We start from the raw sequence: 22,704 nt of genomic DNA on the forward strand, positions 1-22,704 counted from the left end.
TTATCAGAAGCAAATGCTACACCAACGTGTTGCTGCCACTAGATGGCAAAAAATGCACGCGAAAGCAGCAACACATTTATGAGAGGACAACTACCACTCTCTTTGCTTAGGGGCTGTTCACTGCTTTCACAGGTAGCACAGGCAAAAAGGCAATAAGGCAGCACAAAGCCCTGTCCAAGTATGCACGGTACCTTTGGAAAAGCTCTATTGGGTCCCAACGCTGTCTAATTATCCACCTCCTCTATGGGACTCACCACCTGATGTACAAAGAAACTAACACAAAACCACTCCACATACCCTAGGCTCGGGGACAGACTGCACTCTGGGGGTCATCTGGGAAAACACTGGCACCAAACACTAGTTACCACAGAGATCATGTTGTAAGATTTCTTTCCCAAACATAGTGGGGAACAAAATCCCCAACCTCTCTCCGTTTCTGCGGCACCATCTCCCTCAAACACTAGGCTGGGCAGTGGTTTCTCTTTGCCTGCAACTTGTGAACATGTAAGTAGAAAAATTTTTAAAGTAGGTTAACAAAACAAATAGAGTTTCTATGAATAAATAAAATTAGAACAGGTTAATTAAATATCCAGAGGACAGCAGGGAAACCACAACTGCTAGCTTGTTTCTTTAAGACAACACAGAATACAGCTCAAAAGAGCGACCATTATTGTGACACAGAAATGTAGACCTCCGATAAGGAGGTGAAACAAGCAGTATCCTTGAAGATTTTCCAAAGCATGTCAGAGGATGGGAATGTACATGTGGAAAAAAAATTTCCATATATTAGCATGAGGTCCAAATATGTTAATGATTCATTTTCTCAGAAATTAATATGTATCGACACACATAAGACTGTATCCAAACCCTGTTCAATATGCATGAACTCTGTGAAAAGATTTGCTCATGCATAGGGATGCAAATAAATGCTTTTTTGCTCCCTAGAACCTTCACACTGGTCTTAGAGAGTTTGAATGCAATATTTTCTGTAACAACATTTCTTGGGAAAGGCCATTTTTTGCAAATTAATTCCCAGAAATAACTTACATGATTTCTCTTCCTTTTGTGTGCGCTCCATGTTGTCCTGGAGGGTCTTTCTGACAGTCTGCCTTTAGTTTAAACCTGACTACTGTGGATTCTTACTGTGATTTTACAGTTGCAGGAGTTACTGCCATGAAATGGATGAGGCATTCGGTGCCATGGTCTAGTTGACTGGATAGGGCTGGGGGGTAGGTTGGACTGGGTGATCTTGGAGGTCTCTTCCAACCTGGTGGATTCTATGATTCTATGAAACTACTGGAAGAACATGTCCAGTGGTAAAAGAACAACACCGTTAAGGAAGGTGTCTGTTGCTTTCCGGGATTGTGTGAAAAGAGCAGCATAGCGCTGTTTCATCGCATCAAGTTAATGCCAGACTTTGAAGGATGTTTTTGTCTTGGGTTGTTATTTCACACTGTTCTTAGAGAACCGGTGCTCTGGTGGACCTCCATAATAAGACCTGTATTTCTTTCTAAGCCTTCAAGTTGAAAATGCTTGACTGGAGGCCAGAGTCCAGCAACAAAGCGTTACGATTCAAGCTCTTCAGAAAGACCTGCAAGCTTCTGCCTCAGTATGCTGGTCATAAACTTTCCTTTTTGTGAGCTCCTGAGCCAGTTACCTCTTCTGTGAAGAATCTTTTCTTTGTTCTTGGGATTGCTCCTGCTCAGGTGTAGGGCCTTGCACTCGGCCTCTTTTGAACTTCATGAGGTTGGCTTGGGCCTACCTCTCAAGCCTATCCAAGTCCCTCTCGATGGCCTCCCTTCCCTTTCCTTCAGTCTGTCAACCAGACTGCACAGCTTGATGTGAACCACAAACCATGTCATCCATGGCAGTGCTACTTTATCCCTAACTCCTTTATTGCGGTTTTTTGTGTTTTGTTTTGTTTTGTTTTTTGTCCTTCACTAAATTAATTTCAGCTCACGCAATTTACTTTTAAATCAAACTAGACCGAGCCGCCCCAGCGCCTACCCTGGCTGAGCATCAGCTCCACAGCAGCGATACTCTGTTACGCTGTGAGAACCACAGTTCCCACCAGTCCCCGCCGGGCCGTGCCAGCTCTGCCTCCGCCCACACCGCGCTTGGCACAGCCGCCTGCAGGTGCCCCCTGCGTGGGAGCGGAGGGTCGGTGAGCGCTGTCGCTCGCGGTGTGACACGCCTCACACGCGCTTGCTCACGGTGTGACACGCCTCACACGCGCTTGCTCACGGTGTGACACGCTTCACACGCGCTTGCCCGGGCAGCACGGAGCCTGAGCGGGACGCCCACTACGGCACCGCGGCCCGAGGGGGATCGAGCTCGGTAGCCGCGCGCCAACAGCCCGAACTGCCCGACCCCGAGCGTGCGCGAGCCCACACGCGCTCCCCGCGCGGGGGCGGAGCGAGCTGCCACGCGCCGGCCCCTTTATACGGCGCCTGCGCGAGGCCAACGGTCGTGAGGCGCCTCAGGCTTCCGGGACTGCCGCTGTTACCCGGGAAACGGGCTCGGTTCTTCGGCTGCCGGCGATCCGCTCCCCTGCCGCTGTACCGTCCCAGGACGCTGACGAGGGCTTCACTCTCCTGTTCCTGACCGGGGCCTGACACAGCCGGCCGGTTGTCTCTTGCCGTAGCTCCCTTCAGGCGGGACTGTGCCTGCGTCCTTGCCGCGGGATGAAGAGGATCTTCGGGTTCGGAAAGAAGAAGAAGGAGCAGCCGCCGACCGGCAGCGCCCCCCAGCCCAGCCCCACCGGTGCTTACGATCTGCACCTGAAGGACTTGGGCAAGCTGCACCGGGCCGCCGCCAGCGGCGACTTGGCCCAGGTGCGGCGGGGACTGAAGAAATACGGCATCGACGGGCGCGACAAGGCCGAGCGGTAAGGAGGGGAGCGGTGCCAGACGGGTGAGGATTGGAGGTTGGGAGTCCCAGCAGCCCGGGAGCAGTGGCAGCCCCCGGCCGCGTCGTTGCGATGAGCGGGAGGGCTGGCTCCGCAACCAAGCTCAGCTGTCGGCGAAGTGTATATCGGGTTTATGCATCGCATCAGACTGTCACTTTTTGCCCTGGCCGCCTCAGTGCTTGCGTGCCCGGACTCGTATTTCTTTACTTGGGGACGCAGGAATGGAAGGGAGTTGGAAGCAACCTGGCGAAGATGAGTTGCAGAAGGAGCCTCCCGGACTCACTTTGAAGTCAAAAAGTGCAGTTCTGGGCGTCTCTGGGCATTTCTGAGGGCTCAGTGTGCAGGTTTTGTAGTTGAGCCAAGAAAGCTGCACTGCCTCAGCTAGGAGTGACTTAAGGAAAAGTGAAGGACCGCAGTTTGGAAAGGCGTGTGGCTCAAAATAAGCGTGTCGTATATTGATGCTACATTTTCAGTTACTTGATGTGCTTCTGGCAGCCAGAGCAGCACTGATTTTTAGGTGGTGGTTACTTGTTTGCTTTGAGGCTTTGGTACAGCTGATCACTACCTGCAGATCTGAGCAGTAACTTGCAGGAGAAGCTGCTGCCTCTGGCAGGTGTTATTGTGTGGGGTTCTGAGGCAAGCATAGAAAGTATTTGGCAATTATATCTTCAGGAGAAGCCCTGGGCTGCAGCACAGTTCCTAGTAATCCATTATAAGCATAAGGAGGTAATCAGCTTCAGTTCTTGGATCTTGTATGTATCAGCACTTTAAGGCCCTTTCTGAAAAGACTCAAAGTCAAAACCTTCATGATATTCTGAAGACGTACTGGTTTTAACAGAGTAACTCAGCTTTTTAGGCTGTATATTCTAGAGACTGGACTTAGACCAGCCAGTTACCTTGTTGCTCTGGGAACACCTAAACCCACCTAGATTTGTAGTAGGAGCAAGGAGGAGCATGATAAGCATGCACTTAACGTGCATTGCGTGCTTGACTGTTGTCAGTTTATGGTTTTTTATGCAGACGAGTGATGCAGTTTATGGTGGATTCAGTGTGTTTTGTGTATTCTCTGGTTTACTAAGTCAAGGTGCCTAATGGCATTTATGGATGTAGCTACTGAATATTCTCTTTTTTTTCTTCTTACTACCTCCTCTTTCAATCATTAGGTCTTAGCAGACCTTGACTAGTATTTGCATTTTTAAGTTTTGCTTGTCTAGAAAGATGTTTCCCTTTTGGGGGAAGGTTTCCTTCTGTGTGTCATGTTATTTGTCCAGTTTTAATACTGATAATAAAGTAACACTCTATAAGAAAAACCTCAAGAGACAAAATAGTATATATTCTGTAGAGGACTATAGAGGATTTTGGCATGACAGTGTCTGGTGCTGAAGAGCTTACTGAGAGGAGTTCAGAGAACAGTCTGTCTACTTGGCCATGAGTTTTGCAGACCCGTCGTGTGCCGTCTTAGAGCTGTGGGTATGATGTGTGTCATGAGTGACCACCGGATGCAACTATGTTTTAGGACTTCATCATGTCCACCAGGAACTGGAATAGTTGACATGATTAGAAATAGAAGTGAAGAATAGGGAATGTGGAAAGTAATGGCTAGAATGTGTGCATTGTTCATATATATGTGTGTCTCTGTTCTGCGTCTCAGGATTTCCAAAAGCAAAATCTTGGACCAAGGATGTGCAAATACCACATCTACAGTTTTCTTTCTTAAAGTGGATCCTGTACCCTGTAGGACCTCCCAAAGAGTACAATTGGAACAGCATCAGTTACTAGCTGGCATGTGGGAGAGACAGACAAAACTCATAACAGAGTCGGAAACACAGAAGACCCAATGCTGGCTAGTCATAAGTTCTGGGTCAAAGCTAATCATTAAGAGATTTGCACTGTCAGCTGCCTGTCAGAGTGAACTCTAGGGCTTTACCTTTCTTAGCCTGTAGCTGCTAGATTGTCTGCTCAAGTACTATTGCAAGCTCAGGCCACCAGACTGCTGTTTCTCTGTGTTCTCAGTCAGGTTGTTTGGTAGCTGCTCAGACATTAGTAATTCTGTTCTATTCCATAGGATCAGTTTAGGATTGTAGCAAAAGACTGAGCAGAATCTAGATAGGGTTCCCAGGGCCAGGTGGCAAAACAGCTTTGATCCTTACCGGGAGAGGCAACTTGGAATACTCAAGTGTTGTCTACCAGCCCACTCCCTGTGGAGCTCAGCCAGCCTTGCTCTGACCAGAGCCATTTCATTTTCTGTTGTCAGACTGAGAGGCTTGGTTGATGAGTGCAGTAGTGGGTCTACAGGTTTTCTGAGGGCTTTTCTGTTTGCAAAGCTGACAGTGGATTCATCAGGTTTGTCGTGCTTCCTAATTCTTGGTAATAGCAGTTTTTAGATGATCATGGACTCCTTCATAACCAGTTCTGGTTGGCTTTCAGATAACTTCAGTCAGTCATTTCTTTAGAGGGGAAATATGCTGTATATTTGCATGGGAATTTCTCAAAAGGTGGTGGTAGGCTCTCTTGAGGGACTCTCCTGACTGTTCCCTGTCTGTAACACCACATTACATTACCTCAAGTTTTTTGAGGTATTGTGTGTTTTTCTTGTCATTCTTGCTATGGAGGAGTCTCATCACTTGCCCTGTAACGAGAAGGATCTGCATTACAAGGCTGTCTTCCTGACACTGCATTTGTGTACCTCTACATCTCCATTCCTACCTAGCCAGGGACCACTGCATTCCTGTTTCTCAGAAAAGGAACCAAAACTATTGCAAGAGTAATTGAGTTTCCTGCATACTAAGAAGGAGATGCAGTTCAAAACTGGCGTTGGTGTTCCCCGCAATTCTTGAGGGACTGCAGGATTTTTACTGCATCATCTTCAAGGGAGGAAGGTCTTGACTGCTTTCTAGCTTGTCTCTTGCTCTGTTGGTATGGGCAGGTGGCAGAGCAACCCACACCTTTTCTACTGCACAGATTGAAGCCTGTGCTGCTTTGTGCTTTAGGAGGAAATACATGCAAGTACTTTCTATGTGATTGTATCTTTGGGTACAAGTAGGCTGGTTAACTAACATCAGACCTAAGATGTTCTGTGGTTGAAGGAGCACTTTTCTTTCTGGTAGGCTTTAACTTGCAGGAAAAAAGTTTCATTTTCCTGTGCTGGTGACATATTATGGAAACACAATATTCTCTCCTTGAAATAGGCTTTTTATGACTATGGTAGTTATGCATGTCAAGAAGGTCAAATATTACTTTCCTGTAATCAGGAATACTGCATTATGTTCATGCATGCTGTCAGAGGGCCTTTGGTGCAAATGTGTTAGCATTTTTTTTTTTTGCTGCTGCAGTAAGCAAACTAAAGAAAAAGCAGAAATTCTCAAAGATCAGTGAAACAGTAATGTTCTTGCTGTAAAACCTGTCTCCTTTTGCTACATGAATGATCATAAAAGGACTTAGAAGTTTACTTGCCATAGTCTTCAATCTTTAGTCCGTGTTGCTGCATTGCATGTCCTGCTGGAAGGCATTGTCATGGCCTGAAATTATTTCTCTATTTGTCTGTGCTGATTTAGTGTATTTAATTTTAGGACACCTCTGCATCTCGCTTGTGCAAATGGCCATGTGGATGTTGTTGCATATCTAGTAGAAAACAAATGTAAGCTTGATCTTTTCGACAGGGATAAGAGATCACCACTCATGAAGGTATGTGAAATATGTTATATTCTTGTGAGTAAGGCTTATTGGTTATGCACTAAATGATGTATTTTGTGGGATTCTTTACCTGGACCTGTGTAAAAACATGCATATTATGATTGGTGTGGAGTAAGCATGTATTGATTAGTCTTTGCAGGTGTTTTATTTTCCAGCATTGGGAAGCTGGAGGAATCATAACAGTGAACTGTAAATGCTAGAAGTTTTTCCTTTCTTGTGTGTTGTTCCCAGGCAGTACAGTGCCAGCAAGAAAAATGTGTGGCTATTCTGCTAGAGAATGGTGCAGACCCTAATTTGGCAGATGCTGATGGCAACACTGCCTTGCACCTGGCTGTCATATCTCCTAATATATCTGTATCAGAATTATTACTTCAACATGATGCCAATATTGATGCTCAGAATAAGGTAAATCTTTGTTTGTTAAGGAATTAATTTCAAAAAGTTGCATTAATATTTCTCTTAATGAGGTTTTTTACTTTGATTTTTTTTTTACTTGATTTGTCTGCCCTTTCAGGAGGGATGTACCCCCCTTATTCTTGCTATCTCTGAACATCAGGAAGAGGTAGTAGATTTTCTCCTTAGAAAAGGAGCTGACGTGCATGCTCGAGATGAGTGTAAAAGGTGAGGAATTTGGCAAAACTCTACATTGATCTCTTTAGTCTTTTAGGTTGGATTTAAGAGAATAAGCTCTGGAAAAAACAGAGAGCCACACAGAAGGAGCTACTTTTGCATGGGTTGTGAAAGCCAGTCTGTCCTTGTCTGCTGTCATACCTCTGACAGGAAATATGCTAGTAGTTCAGCAGCATTTTCAGTTCAAAAAGCATCTCCTGTATAGTGGCATAGTTTGCCTCTAACTGCTATCTGTGTAGAATCTTTGTCTGAAGATTGAAAGCCTGATTTGACTCCCTTTCGCATTTTATTATAGCTTTTAAAAAGAGGTTCTCAGTAAGTATTCTTTTGTTTGTTTTAAAGTCATGGAGAAAACTTATTTTTTTGAGAGCAAATAGGAATAAAAATAATTACAATGTCTATGGGGAGAAGCATATTTCAGATGAAACACTGCTGGATCCCTATAGTAAACACATAGATAAGATAAAGGGAATAACCCTCTCATGGGGGGTGAGTGGGGTGTTGGAACTAGATGATCTTTGAGATCACTCCCAGCCTGAACCATTCTGTGATTCTAAGAATGAAAGGAATGTTGGGGTAGGTCAGTAGTTTACTTACCCCCTTAAACAAAGTAACTTATAGATATACCATACCACATACCCTATTCCTAATAAGTAGCCAATACATGTGTGGCAGAACTCAGAAGGTATATGAGAGATACAAGTTATACAATAAATGTCTTCACTTGAGTAAAATGCAGAGTCTGTGCATCAATTGTCACAAATGTCTGTGTAAAATGATATGCTTTATTGCATATTTTGGATGTTTCAGAACACCACTTATGACTGCTGCTTCTGGTGGGGAGCCTAACTTAATAAAAGTTCTTCTGCAATATGGTGCAGATGTTTCCCAAAAAGATGCTAATGGATGGACAGCTGAGGAGTATGCTCTTATTCATGGACACTCTAGGTAAATTTTTAACTTTATCATTAGAATAATTTGTCAGCAGTGTGGCTTTTGAACATTTTTGATAATAGCACTGAGGTTTAGTGGTGTGTTGGGGCCTATCTTGCAGCTGTGCTCAGTGATGTCCTCTGATAAGTGTAATTTCTGTGTCTAGTGTTAATTTGGGAGTTGAGGACAGGAGGCAATTTTTACCCAGATTTCTGAGATTTCAGGTTTTCGTGCTAAGTTCATACCTGTCCAATGTGTCTGTATCGTAGTTAGCCAGAGGTGGAATCTGGCAAACTGAAACACATGTAAACGCTTTCCCTTGACCAGCATGATTGTCCTTACTGACTTCTACTGAAAGACAAGGAAACTACCAGCCTTTTGTTTCAGAGGAGATCTAACTGATAGCCCTTTTCTTAACACCTTAAGAAGTTAATGCTCCTTTTATTGGCTTTATACCTGTAGGTATTCTTTCTTTGTGGTTGTGTGTGATTTAAAATGAGGCTGAAAAAAACGTAGGAAGCAGGAGTTATCATCTTAGCTGTGAATATGCATCTGTGGAATGATGTAGTAAATATTGAAGCTTGTAATAGTCATGAATTAAGTTCTGTATGTATTACTCTTGGTGAATATATATGACTGTGTGAGTTCATATGGCTATGAATATTCATAGAATGGATAAGTGGCTGTTTGCTGTTCTGTTAAATGGTTTATGGAAGTGTGTGGTTATTTTTACCGAATATATTTCTTCTCCTTATTTATATAGTCTCAGTAAACAACTGGCACAACACACAGATTGGGAAAATGCAGAAGCTTCTGCAGATGTACACAGCACTCCTCGCCGGGTAGGAGTTGCCAACTTGACATTGGGTGCACCTACTGTGGACAGAGGTAAGAGTTGCTCACAGAGAAAATCACTACAGCTTTATTTCAGGTGGTTTGCGTTGTTAATGCTTGTGCCCACCACTCACTCCAGTAGAGTAGCACAAGAAGTTTTGTGAATGTTGAGGGTGCTTCTTGTCAGGCTGCGAAGGCCGTTGTGATTTGTGTGCTACATGTCCACTTACAAGGTTATTACCTTCTGCCTGTGAAATTGCCCATCTGTGTAGGTCTTCCTAGAGAGAGAGAGAGAGAGAAGGACAGGGAAGAAAGTAGGCAAGAGTGGGTTTATTTCCAGGTATGTACTTTTCCTATAGGTTGTGAATCCTGAGTAGTTCTTTTTTGCAGTAGGCTGTCATCTGGAAGTTATGTATTTTGATTATTTTCACTGAGATTCTGTGATTTTGTTTTAATATTAATAGTTTCATCTGCACTAAGCTCCTTTTACTGAGTCATTTCTCAGCATTAGTTAAAATTATTTCTGTGTCAGTGCTATAAAGATTTTTAGGAAAAATTGTCTTGGTAAAGTAATTTTATTGCAACCACAGTGCAGTGTCTGTGTATTTGCTTTGACATAGTTTGATTTATATTTAAAAAATAATGCTTTTTTTGCACTTCCAGTAACTTTCTGGAAGAAAACAGAAAAATATTACCTTATGGTGCAGAAAAATAGCTAAATTGTCTTGTGATAAAAATATTAACTCCTTCAGTGAGTTTTTAAAATCCAATCTATACTTATGATCTCATGTAGCCTTACAGAATCTTAGAAAATTAATATTTTAATACAAATCAAATACTTTGGCTTTTCACATCTGAGGGTCTATAGTGGAAGGTCCTGTTCATCCTGATTTTTCAGGATATTATATTAGAACTATGTAGCAAATGAGTAGCAGCATTCAAACACAGTTCGTTACTCCCATTTTAAACGTGTCAAGAAATGAGAACAAAACATGGGATATTTTTCCACAATGAGTATTCTTAGGTATAGGAATTAATTTGGAGCCAAACTTTGTTCCTTTCAGTTGGAAACAGTTACTTTCAACTAGTCAAGATCTGTAAAGTTTGTTGATAGGTTGAAGGAAGATTTTGTTTGTTTGGGTTACTTTTGAGAGGGCTTTGTATGGTTTAAGCAGCGAAACGTTGCTTTCTCTGAAACAGCACTATCTGTTACTGCCTGCTATGCATGTGAATAATTGCCATGGTACTACTTGGCTAACAGATAGGTTATTTTGATTCCAAAACTGACATACCCTCAGAGAAATAGGAGTGCTTTGAAAGTTATGATACTAATAATGTAAATTCTTAATATTACAGAAAAATATTTACCACTTAATTGGAAGAGGCATATTAGGTGTGAGGATGTTATGTGGCTTAAGGACTTGGGGGGAGAAAGAATATGCTGTGTTCCAACTCTGTTTCTAGTAGGACTCATTTTACTTTTGAGCAGTACAAACCTTTTTCTTCTTGTATTCAGTCTCTTGAAAGATATTCCCAGCTTGTTCAGTAAAGAAAGATCAGTATATAGGGAATGTTTATCAGTATTAGTTGTGTAGTCCCTGGCTTCATCATGAGTCCCTTTTGATGTGCTGCAGTAAAAGGCATTGAAGCTTCTGTTAGGGGAGAAGCTGGGACAATTTTGAGAGACCAGAAAAACACTCACTTTGGAGTTTCTTCCGTGTTTCTTAACTACTTTTCTGAGATCTTCAATGTTGTCTTTATTTCTTTTGCTGCTTTTTCACTTGTTGAACATTCTTGAAAATACTCTTCTCTAATGCACGTTGAATGACTAACTTTTTAGTTGGTATTTCTTTAGAAAAAATTACACAGGTTTTCTAAAGGCAAGTATTTGGATTTCTAGTAAACTTGCAGCTGCAGGCTGCAAAGCAGTGTATTGTTGCCTCTGTTTCCCTGAGCCCTTACAAAAACCTGTAGTTTTGTTCTAGAGCCCTTGGAAAACAAATTAATGCTTCAGTGTGATTTGCATTGTCTGAGGTCAAGAAAAATTGTTCTGTGTCACCAGAAAACCGAGTAATAGAGAAAGCATGATAAGTCATGTTGAGATCTGTCCTCAATTCCTTAAGTGTATGTTTTGCCATGACCCCTTTTGCCACTACCATTCCATGTATTTGTGGTAAAGTCGACATAGGCAAGACTCCCTTCTGCTCAGACAAATATGTGGACTTGTCATGAAGAAATTTGGTGTCAGGTAGTTGCAATAACAGAATCATGCCATTCTGTGAATTAAAATAACTTTTTTTTTTTGTAAGTAGGATGGGTAGAGCAGGTGGATAATGAGTTGTTCACCAAAACTTTTCTACAATGCACAAACAAGCACACGAACATATATGCCTTACACCCACACCAGTCAATGTACCCGTTTTGGTGTAGTTGTGGCCCGTCCTACAGCTCTGGGGGAATAGCATGTTCATTCTGACTGCTTGTCGTGTCTGCATTCTGGCCAATGGCATAACTTCTGTATGTGAATGCTTCAGCATGGGCACATCAATATATGCAGGACTCTCATCTTTAAATTGAGGTGGGAAAGGAGTGGTGTGTTGCTATGTTTGCATCAAGCATCAACTGACATGACTTTTGAAAGTGAACTGGCTTAAGGCAACAAGTTCTGGGTTCCTTTTTTTAGTGTGGGATAGCAAGCATGATAAAACTGAATTTTGAGATGAGTGAGTGTAAATAACAAGGGCTTGAAGCTGCATAATGGTGTGAGTACTGAGAGCCAAGAGGTCCTTCAATATTTCTGGAGAGTGTAAATCCAAAGTTGGCATCCAAGGGTTTTTGGGATGCTTAGATGAAAGATTCTGAGTATGCTATATGTGTAATAAACTGTGCAAATATGAAGAATTTGCATTAGCAGTCTGTGCTAAGCAAGAACTAGTCGAGAGAAATATGAAGTTAGCACTAAATTTCTCATAAGCTGTTTAAGTATTTTAAAATGTTGGAATATGAGTATTTGAGATGGAGCAGGTAAATCAATTCATGCTGTTTGACACTGTCCCTTGAAAATAGAGTTCTGGAGATTGTGTTTGGTTTTGTTTCTAGCACTTTGAACTGTAGAGAAAGCTCAAAGTTACACTACGGTCTCCTACTGCTGTAGCTTTGTTGATGTGATGATTAATGTTTTTCAAATTTCTGAGAGTTCAGATTTATGCTGATGTTACTGTTTTCATCTGTCATTTCCATGCCTTTTCCTAAATGGATATAGGAATGCAACAGCCTCTTAACCAGACATCAAGAGAAGGTATTCTGTACAGTAGCATTTAAAATATGAAACCTGTTGTAGAATATACAAATATTAATGTACTTTTTATTACAGAGATCCTGAAGATACCTGTTTTGATAGTTCTGATTCTAAAAATTAGATTTGAGAGCAGGCTTGTGGTGCTTTCTATTTGTTTGCATGTTTTGCATGAGTTCTTTGTTTGCTTTGTGTCATCAATGATAGTAAATAATTATTAAAAACAAAAAGAAGGCACTTTTCTGTTCCTGCAAGATGGAAATGGACTTCAATTAAAGTGGAAACAAGCAGCTGATTTTTTTTAGATGCCATTTCTGTGGTAGGCTTTGTCTAAAATCTGGGTCATGAACTTTCTCTCTTGTCTTTTAAGGACTATGTGGCCTGGTTTTCATCATTGCTTAAAGTTACTTTACATTGAAATCAAAAGTTCTGATAATCCACTCAGCTGGTTTGATTAATTATAACTGTGCTAAATGAAAATGTCATTAAAGTCACCTGTCAAGAGTTTATAACTTACTGTTCCACGCTGGGCATTCAGTGCAAGGGGATAGATTTTTAGTCAGCTTGGAAGGTCAGCAGGTAGATTACATTGGTGATATTGAGTTCATAGACAACAGTGGTAGGTAAAAATAATTAATATATTTAAAACATGTAAACATGTACATTGTATTTCATTGACTGAAAGCCCTATTCCTATCAGGAAATGTCCTCATTAAAGTTCACACACAAACCTTCTCCAGAACAGGCAAAATTTCCATGATTATCTGTGGCTTACTGATAGTAGAAATGTCTTCAGGTGTGATAGACCTTTTTCTTTCACCTTTAACTCTTTTTGTTCAAGACCTTGGTTTAATTGTCATTGTGAGATTGATGACCTTCCATAAAATCACCTGTTTATAAGCAACTTTGTTATGTTAGGAAGAGTTAGTTAATGAGAACTTTAGGAGCGCTGAAATAGCTACTATGTGGAGGTTGTGTTTGTTTTTTCCGTCTTAGTTGTTGATGGTTAAGAGGTTTTAGGAATTTTTGGGATGGATTCCTAGAGTTCAGATTTCTTTAGTGCATTGGTGATGTGCTAGAGTGCACTCACATCAAGTTTGCAAATTCCCCTATATTGAAGGGATCCCTAGATAGGCTTCAGGGCAGTGATGCCATTCGGAAGGACCCTGACAAGCTGGGTAAATGGGCTGTAAGACCTGTTTCCCAAAATTCAGCAAGGGCAAATCCCAAGTCCCACTCGTGGAAAGGAACAATCATTTCCTTAAAGGCATGCTGAGACTGCCTAGATGGAGGGATGATTCACTGAGACAGCAAAAATGTTCATGCCAGAGTGAGCCATGAGAGCGCCCTGGGGACTGAGAAGGTACAGTTTCCTGGGCTGTACTAAGAGCCACATAGCCAGGTGGTTGAAGAAGGTGATTGTCCACCCCTACTTGATACTCATTGGACTGTATCCAGCTGCCTAGGTATATTTTGAGCCCCTGGTGCAGGAGAGATCTTTCAACAGTGAGCAAGTTTAGTGGAAGGCCTTCAGACTTGTCAGAAGCAGGAGCACTTGCCCTTTTGCAGAAAGGCTGAAGAAACTGGACTTACTCAGCATAGAGAAGAGGTGACTTTAAAGGGGACCTAGCAGCTGCTTCTAGTACATGTCAGTAGTGCATAGCAGGGAGAAGAGATAGAGGCATATAAGGAAGCGAGAGTTTCTAATTTGACCTGAGAATATTCACCAGGACACTAGAACAGAGGTTGTACAGCCCCTCTCCTTGGAGGTGTTCAAGACTGGGATGGATAAAGCCTAAGCAACCTTATCTGATCTCATAGCTTAGCCTGCTTTGAGAAGATGGTTGGCTAAGAGACTTTCCAGTATCTCTTCTGACCTGGTGTATCCTATAATCCTTACCCTCATAATACTAATGAAAGCAGAGTGCCCTGATTATAACCCTTTGGTTGGGTGAAAATCATTTTAGGTGCAGTACAGAAAACTGCTGGTGATTCTTCTACCTGAGGATAAGTTTTAGGTCATGATTATGCTTTTTGATTTTTCTTTACCTTTTCCAGAATAATCTGTAACTGGGTAGAGTAGCAGATGGTGTACTGTACAGTGTAATATTAAACATAGTGTTACATGGAATTAGTAAAATTTTTGCATGTGAAGTGTATTCATGTGTGTAATCTGAGTACTTAGGCATTTCCCTGTACTTACTATCTTGTTAAGTTACTACTGTTTTGCTAACTGTTTACAGCACATTCATACTCTGATATGTTTTTTTGATTTAGAGAAGTTTCTTAAAGTTCTATGTTCAAGTGTCTGAAGCAGATATAGGTCTGGGCTTTTTCATTTGTGGATTTGGTTCTTGTTGGTTGTTGTTTGTTTGCTTGTGTGTTTTTCATTTAGTATTACTTGTAAAAACAATCGTTTTGGAAATGCATTTGTTCATGCTGTGTCTTGTTGCATTGGGTATCCAAAGTTGCGTTATGTTACTACAGAATTGTCCATGTTACTACAGTTGTCCACTCTGACTCTAATTTCAACATGTCAATTAATTTTTCATCAGCAATAGATGACCTTTCCCAAGGAGACTCAATAAGGTAAGACTTTAAAAACACCTAGCACTTACCTGAGGAACAATTTGAAGGACATCATACTGATCTTACTTTGCTTTCTAAAAAGCTCTGAGAAAGTGGGGAGTGATGACAGCTGGCTTACTTCTGAGGAAGAAAACCTTGATTCTACCCCCAAGGTATGGTGCACTTAGAGGAGAAGTATCCTGTAAAAATAAGTGATTAGAAGGCAAATTTTCTCTGGGGTTGAAGGAAACTGCAGTTCCTGCCCACATTTTCTCCTTAGAACCTGTCTGTGGCCTGGCAGTCTTTCTCCTACTGTGAGTTCTCCCAAAAACACTTGTAGCTGTGGCAGACGATGTAGTAGATCTGTGGTTTGGGTTGAAAGAGCAATAGGTGACAAAATAAGCAACCACATTATTTCGTTTGTTCTTCTTCATCTGAGTCAGATTTGTGTACCCTGAAAGTTTGTAATTTACTGCTGTAGCCTATTCTGTTCTCTAAACATTCTAATTGTTTCCTGTAATTTTGGTGATACAGTCTTAACTGATGAGAGAAAGAGCATTTTTTGATCATGAGCTACTAAGTGATGAAGGATTTCAGTTCTCCTTTACTCTCTTCAGGTTCCTCAAGAGCACTCAGTGGATAGGTTACTCAAATGGGTTGTCTTTTTTTCCTATGAGATGGCATTCCATGCTTGCATTTGATCTCACACTGCATGTTTTTCTCTTTTTTTAAATCCTTGGGTACTACTCTTTCTGTTAGCTCTCATGCTTAGTCTTTTTACTAATGTTCTGAAGAATTGTAAAGTTCTGCAGTTACTTCTGGAGCATATGTTCTGTTGCACTGGAATTATGGAATTATGCAGTGATGAGGAACCTGGTAGTTCAACCCACTCTGTAATACTGGAGGTGCAACCCTGTTTATTTTTAACATGATTTCATTTTCTTACACTGGTGTAAACAGAAATTATGCATTTTTCTGGCATGGTATTGAAATACAGGAATATTCTGGTAAGTGTGCTTGTAGGGACTAATTTATGCATTAAGTCTAGGGATCTTAACAGTTACTTGTGTGGTTCATATTTCCCTGTAAGCATCCTGAAACTGCAGTCTTAAATACAACTGAATCTTCATTAAGTATTGCAAATGACCTCATTGCTGTCTACAACTACCTGAAGGGACATTGTAGCCAGGTAGGGGTTTGGTCTCTTCTCCCAGGCAACCAGCAATAGAACAAGGGGATACAGTCTCAAGTTGTGCCAGGGAAAGCATAGGCTGGATATTAGGAGGAAGTTCTTCACAGACAGAGTGATTGGCATTGGAATGGGCTGCCCAGGGAGGTGGTGGAGTCACCATCTCTGGAGGTGTTCAAGAAAAGACTGAATGAGGCACTCAGTGCCATGGTCTAGTTGACTGGATAGGGCTGGGTGCTAGGTTGGACTGGATGATCTTGGAGGTCTCTTCCAACCTGGTTGATTCTATGAAATACCAAAGCCAGTTTTTAAAAGCTATTATGCATGTAAACATAGTTTTGGAAACAAATTGCAAAAGAGTTCTTGCATAATATTTTAGGGTGAAATATATGACTGCAAATGAGAGGAGTGTTTGTGTAGCTAGATGTTTAGGATGGAGCCAGCACTTGAGCACTATCAATGACAGTCTGGGTATTATATTTCATGTTAAATATTTTTTGTGAACTAAGGATTTATTGTTGTTTACTTATATTTTTTTCTTAAATCTTTACTTACAGAAGCTACAGAAGCCAAACTTGAAACTGTTAATGAATGCTTCCCAGCAGTTCAGGAAAAACAGTAAGCCATTTGGAAAAGATTGCATGATATGCTGCTATATAAAAGTGTACTTCCTAAATAGCTATTTTGGTTTTTTTTATAGTAAATGAGAAAACTGGCATTTTGAAAACCTGACACTTAGTAGTTTCAAGAAAAAATGAAGTCATGTTGTTAATATGATGATATTAATTCCCTCCTCAGCCTTTGTCCCTGGTCAAGCCTATCTTAAAGGAGGAAGACATCCTAGAGCAAGAACTAGTGGGAACTCATTGAAAGGGCTTTAAACCAGAGGGGATGGGAAGGGAGCTGGGCTTGCTAGCAGGAAGCCTGGAAGTGCCTTGCTGATACCTGTGGACAGTATGCTAGTCCTGACAAACTGGTGAGGTCCTGGTGGACTGCAAGTTAGCATATGCCTCATCTACAAGAAGGGCCAGAAAGAGAATCCAAGAAACTACAGGCCTGTCAATCTGACCTCGATGCCAGGGAAAGTTACAGAGCAGATCATCTTGAATGACATCACGTGTCACATGTATTGGACAACAAGATGATCGGGCCAAGTCAATACAGGTTAATGGAGGGCAAGTCTTACTTTACCAATCTGATCTCCTTCTGTGACAAGGTGACCCACCTGGTGGACAAGAGAAAGGCTATCGGTGCTACCTACCTGGACTTCAGTAAGGCCTTTGACACTGTTTCCCACAGCATCCTTCTGGAGAAAATGTCTGCTCGTGGCCTGGGCAGGCCTGGACAGGCATACACTTTTGGGTGAAAAACTGGCTTAATGGCTGGGCCCAAAGAGTTGTGGTGCTTGTCCCCCTCTACTCAGTGCTGGTGAGGTCACACTTTGAGTACCATGTTCAGTTTTGGGCTCCTCACTACAAGAAGGATACTGAAGTGCTGGAGCATGTCCAAAGAAGAGCAACTATATGATGGAGGGTCTTAAACACAGATCTTGTAAGGAATGGCTGAGGCAAATGGATTTGTTTATTCTGCAGAAGAGGAGGCTGAGGGGAGGCCTCATCATCCTTTTATCCTTGCCTCAAAGGAGGTTGGAGCAAGGTGGGGGTCTGCATCTACTCAGTTGCAGTGAGTGATATGACAAGAGGAAACAGGCTCAAGTTGTGCTGGGGAGATTCAGGTTGGATTCTAGGAAAAAATCATTCACAGAAAGAATTATCAAGCATTGGAAGAGGATACCCAAGGAAGTGGTGGAGTCACCATCCCTGGCGGTATTTAAAGGATGTGGATGTGGTGCTTAGGAGTGTGGTGTAGGGACATTGGCTTATCAGTAATGGTGGGATTGCAGGCTTTAGATGAGTGGTTGGACATGATGATCTCAAAGATCTCTCTAACCTCAACAGCTTTATGATTCCATGATGAGTTCTTCCATCCTGCCCGTCCCTTACCTGGCTCCTTTTCTAGACATTCCTGAATGAGTCCTCTCCTGTACATTTAATCTGATAATATGCCTGTTGCTATTTACACAATTCCTATTGTTCACATGCCTTTTTCCTTTTCTTGTGCTTTAATGTGATGGTGATGGTCCTATAGTTGAAAGCCCGAAGTCACCAAACAAAACCCTCAAACAAAGAGCCCTATCAAATGCAAACCTAAACAAAGAGTGTGAAGCGTTGAGTCAAGATGTCTCAGATGCTAGCAACCTGGAGGAAGAAGAATTGGAGGAGGAGGAGGAAGAAGATGGTGAAAATGACAGTGGAGATGAGGAAGAGGAAGAAGACGAGGAGGAAGAAGAGGAAGAAGAGGAAGAGGATGAAGATCTTACTCAAAATAAAGAGGAGGCAGATCTAGAAGATGACGAATCTCAGTCCAGTGATGTACTGGAGGAGGAGCAGGGGAAGAAAACAGAACTTAAAGAGGAAATTACTCAAAGATCGGAGTATTTTATTAACCCTAAATATGAAGAGCAAGATCAGTGTGGAACTGAAGATGTTTGTGATGATGATGACAAAATAATTAAAGAACTTGATGAAAAGGGGGAGGAATCTGTGGTTACTCCTGTATCTTTTATAGATGGTTATTATGAAAGGTTGCAGGAAAGTGTAACTGCCATGTCTCCCAGGATAATGAATAATGAAGTAACTTACAAGTCAGTACCAAAGCAAACTGTTTTTCAAAATCGAAATAACTTGCAAGATACACAAGAAAGCTGGAACATGAAAAGCATATTTCAGGATAAGTTTCACAGAAATTCTGATTCTTGTTTTGCAGGCTCTGAAGTGACAGACCAGAAAAAAGAGATACCTCAGCCTTTCTCAGATAGTTGTGGTCTTAAGGATAAGAAGTCAAGCTTTGGTAACGGCTTAGAAAGTGATAATAGTTCTCTGTCAGCAGCAAAAAATCCAGGGCTTGAAATTCGAAAATCAAACTCTATAGTTCTTGAACGTGAAGATGATGAAGATACTAAAGAACAACAATGTGAAGAAAGAAATCGTAACGTCTGTGAAGTGCTGATACAGGAAAGTGAAAACTTGCACCTAACTAATCATGAAGAAAATTTAAGAGCAGCACTTCACTCAAGGACCAAAGTAAGTATGTAGGGATGACTTAATCACAAAAGTACTCTGCAAGTGTAATATAGGTAGGAAATAAATGGTAAATTGATTTCTCTTAATACTTACTCTTCACGCCTGCCTCATCCTTTTTGATGTTAGAAAATGCCATGCTCCTAGCCAAAACAGGCAGTCTCTTCAATTTTTCTATGGGTTAAAATGATTTTGCAGAAAAAAGGGACAGTACACTTGTTCTGGAGTCTGTTTTTCTCAGTTGTATGTAAACATTTTATCTGTGAAGATTTACTGCCATTTAGTAAAAATCATGTTGTAATGGATGAAAGTGGGGATACAAATTTGAATATGATCAAGAGCAGGAATCTAGTGATTTTCTTTGTAACTAAGCAGGGGAAAAGAAGGAATGTGTACTGGAATGATATAACTTAAATGATGCTAGAATTAGACTGGCTTAAGGAAGTGTGCATCTCAGGGACTTTGCAGAATCAGGGCTGAGATTTAGGATGTTAGGCGTTGCTGTGTACCCATAGATTTACATGGAGAAGCTCAAACAAGTGTCCCTTTTGTCTTAAGCAAGGGGAGTATTTTTCAAGTTGCCAGTGGATGGCAAAGAAGATACTTGTTTCTGTTCTTGACAGCTATTTTGGTCAATCTCTTAGGAACGATCACCTGAGCAGGAAGAAAAGGAGGAGCAGCAGCAGAAGAAACAAGCTAGTGAGGAGCTACAAACCACAGTTGTTGAGGGTGTGAAAAATTCAACTCGTAATGACAGTCATCAAGTCCACAGTGCAGCAAAAGACAACCCTGGTAAGAGAGATAAGTTAATAAATACTGATCTCAGTTCTTCCTCCTGTGAATGTTAATGTACAGTAGATGAACCGAAATGGTGATTGACTTTAGCAATAATGAGTTTTTGTCTTGACTATGAATCTTAGTAGGCATTAGCAGAGAGGGAGAGCGGATTAGGTTCCTTCTTTTGTTCTTGAAAACTGAAAAGGTGGTGTTGGATTCCAAATGATGCTATAAAAAGCAAGTGCCATACTTGCTTTTGTTGTTCTACTCTCCCTGAAACAAACTGAACAAAATGCACAGGTGAAAGACAGAGGATGGCTAGAGTGTCTTGGGTGTAGCAGTAGTATTTCCCTTTGTGACCCATACCATTTGATGAAAAAACCATGACTGCTCTTGGCTGAAGCTGGAAAAGCTTTCTATCAAGTTGAGAAAGTTACTCTGTTCCAGTGGCAAACCTTGTCCAGTTTTAAAATGCAGTGCCAAACTTATGTCTCCGTAAAAGCATTACCACTTCAGTCAGTTGGGCACTTGAGTACACGCCTCAGGTCTGGTAGCAGGAGATGAAGACACTATGTCCACATGCAGCTGTTGATCATATGCTACACGGGGGACCTGGCAGAACCTGCTGTATTCAAATGTTTTGCCTATGTGTGCTCTTGTGTCTTTATGCTCTTTGTTATAAGCGTGTGTTTGGCATAGTGTAAGCAGTCAGAGTTCAGAGCCGAATCAGCAGTTTGCCCATCTTGGGTCAGAGCTCTCACTGGTCTCCCACTCCTTTGCCCCTTCTTTCTGTGCATGTCTCCATAGGAGGGAATCCTCAATCAGTTGTACTTCATGGGGTTGCTTAAACCACAGAAATCAAGGTAGTGTAGTCTGAGCAGGAACCCAGTAAGACTGAGCCTTAGATTTGTCTGGTAGAGAACAGATGTGGATATCCACCTCCGCAGACAGAAACAGCTTTTGTGTATTCGGAGTGTCAGTGCTTGGTGTGTAGCTTCTGGGAAAGTTTGTGGTAATAACTCCAACAAGCATGGTCTGTCATGGTAGCACTATAAAAAGATCATTGTTTCTTGTTGACTGTAGTGATGTTAGCATGAGGATGTTTGGGGTGGTGTTTATCTTGAATGACACCTCTTAGCTGGTCCTGAACCATGGAACCATGCGTGTCTTTTGGATGCAGGCCTTGGCTGATGGATCGAAAACAGAGCGAACTATAAATGCTCAGTGTGTCACTTCTTATTCATTTGTAGATGGCCCTCCATCAGAGGGATCAGAGGAGGAGGAAGATTCTCAATCTCCCTGGGATTCTGAGGTACTTTGCATAGAGAATATATGGGTTCCTGTCAGAGCTGGGGGGGTTGGGACTAAGATCAACTGGAGCAGTAAAGTGTTCATTCACCACTGCATGTGTGCCTGCGGAGTAGAAGCACAAACAGTGCTATGCAAACTGGTTTAGCAGGAGCTTTTTACGTAGAAATGAGCTGAGAATGCACTTGTACCAATTCTCATCCATGTATTTTTTGGTTCTACAGCCAGATTGTGGAAGTCTGAGAAAAGTAACATCCGGTGTGTTTCTCCCAGCCACAGACATAGATGGAAAATACGCACAGATTATTGCAGGGGAATGCAGCAACGGTAACTCTGTAGTGGGTTATATGTTTGTCTAGTAGCATTTCTTTGGATAGTTTTATTTGCAGTTATTTTTTTCCTTAGTGGTGAAGGTGTAGCTGATTTAGGACTGACCTGTAAGAACGTTTTAATGTTCTTGGGTGATAATGCAACAGAAGAAGTCTGTGGTCTTGCTTAATCTATTTTAGCTGCTTTTTTTTTGCCTTGTGTGTTTTTATTGGTTGTTTGGAGGTTATTTTAATGGGGTGGTTTGTTTTGCCCTAGATTAACTTGCAATACCTTTCTTCTTGTGCTTAGCCTAGCAGGTACAATGTCACTAAGATGTCAGATTTTGTTTCTAAGGGTTCCTGCCTTTTTGTGCCAGTGTCTTGAGCGCAGAAATTTATCCTTCTTTCCTGGGAAGGATTCCTCCCTTAACGAACATTTTGTTAGTCCTACTTTCAGTATAGATACAGTAGAACAGCTGAAGAAGATAATGCAGTCTCAGTTTGCTAAGCTGGAAGCAAAACTTTACAGACTTCTGAGAGCTGCTGAATCTTTTTTGCTAAGTAATTGTTGTGGAAGTCTGCTTTATGAGGTTCTGCTACGATGTGTTTACAAACCGTGTGAAAAGGAGTTAAAAGGTGCTCACCATTTTCTTTTTAAGGTTCTTCCATCCTCCTCAGCACCCAATTTACTGCAGTGGTGTACAGGAGTGTTTGTTTTCTTTTTCCTTTTAATAGTATGTTACAATTCTGCTAAGGCAACGTCACCAGTAGCATTTTGTTTTCTTTCATGAGAGCACTCAAACTGTAAGATGGCTAAAGCAGAGAATTAGAGAAATATAGGTGAGCCTGTAGGTTGTGTGGGTCTGGAAAGGATTTAATGTCTGAGAAAAGGTTTTGTTAAAGTACTTGGAGCTTAACTATAAATGCAGATTATAGCCATTGAACGTCTTTCTTGTTTGTTTCCTTCCAAGCTAAACCAGTATGCTCTCATGAGATCTAGCTTGGTGTTTACCTCACCAAGTGACATGTACATGAAGTTTCTATGTCTCCACCCATGTTTGCTTCTCTCTCTCCCATCGGTGCAAATGAAAACACTCCTCAACGTGAAACATTTGTAGGAT

The 22,704-nt window shown here is 41.6% G+C and overlaps 1 protein-coding gene across 6 annotated transcripts in view; it reads left to right on the forward strand.

Moving 5' to 3' along the window:
• The first annotated feature begins 2,460 nt into the window (after positions 1–2,460).
• ANKRD26 (ankyrin repeat domain containing 26) overlaps positions 2,461–22,704 on the forward strand; it is a 53,682-nt gene continuing 33,438 nt past the window's right edge. For 3 of the 6 annotated variants that reach the window (XM_064142058.1, XM_064142059.1, XM_064142061.1), the window contains exons 1-14: positions 2,461–2,887; positions 6,478–6,592; positions 6,833–7,006; positions 7,116–7,222; positions 8,042–8,179; positions 8,928–9,052; positions 12,261–12,296; positions 14,849–14,882; positions 14,965–15,034; positions 16,608–16,668; positions 18,199–19,193; positions 19,835–19,982; positions 21,218–21,279; positions 21,500–21,602. In XM_064142058.1, coding sequence (XP_063998128.1) covers positions 2,685–2,887; positions 6,478–6,592; positions 6,833–7,006; positions 7,116–7,222; positions 8,042–8,179; positions 8,928–9,052; positions 12,261–12,296; positions 14,849–14,882; positions 14,965–15,034; positions 16,608–16,668; positions 18,199–19,193; positions 19,835–19,982; positions 21,218–21,279; positions 21,500–21,602 — 2,371 coding nt within the window. In that variant the 5' untranslated portion in view covers positions 2,461–2,684. The remainder of the gene's footprint in view (positions 2,888–6,477; positions 6,593–6,832; positions 7,007–7,115; positions 7,223–8,041; positions 8,180–8,927; positions 9,053–12,260; positions 12,297–14,848; positions 14,883–14,964; positions 15,035–16,607; positions 16,669–18,198; positions 19,194–19,834; positions 19,983–21,217; positions 21,280–21,499; positions 21,603–22,704) is intronic. The other 3 variants (XM_064142064.1, XM_064142062.1, XM_064142060.1) reach the window with 3 other exon arrangements.

Source organism: Pogoniulus pusillus, chromosome 4 (genome assembly GCF_015220805.1).
Source record: "Pogoniulus pusillus isolate bPogPus1 chromosome 4, bPogPus1.pri, whole genome shotgun sequence".
In the NCBI taxonomy this organism is placed as follows: Eukaryota; Metazoa; Chordata; class Aves; order Piciformes; family Lybiidae; genus Pogoniulus; species Pogoniulus pusillus.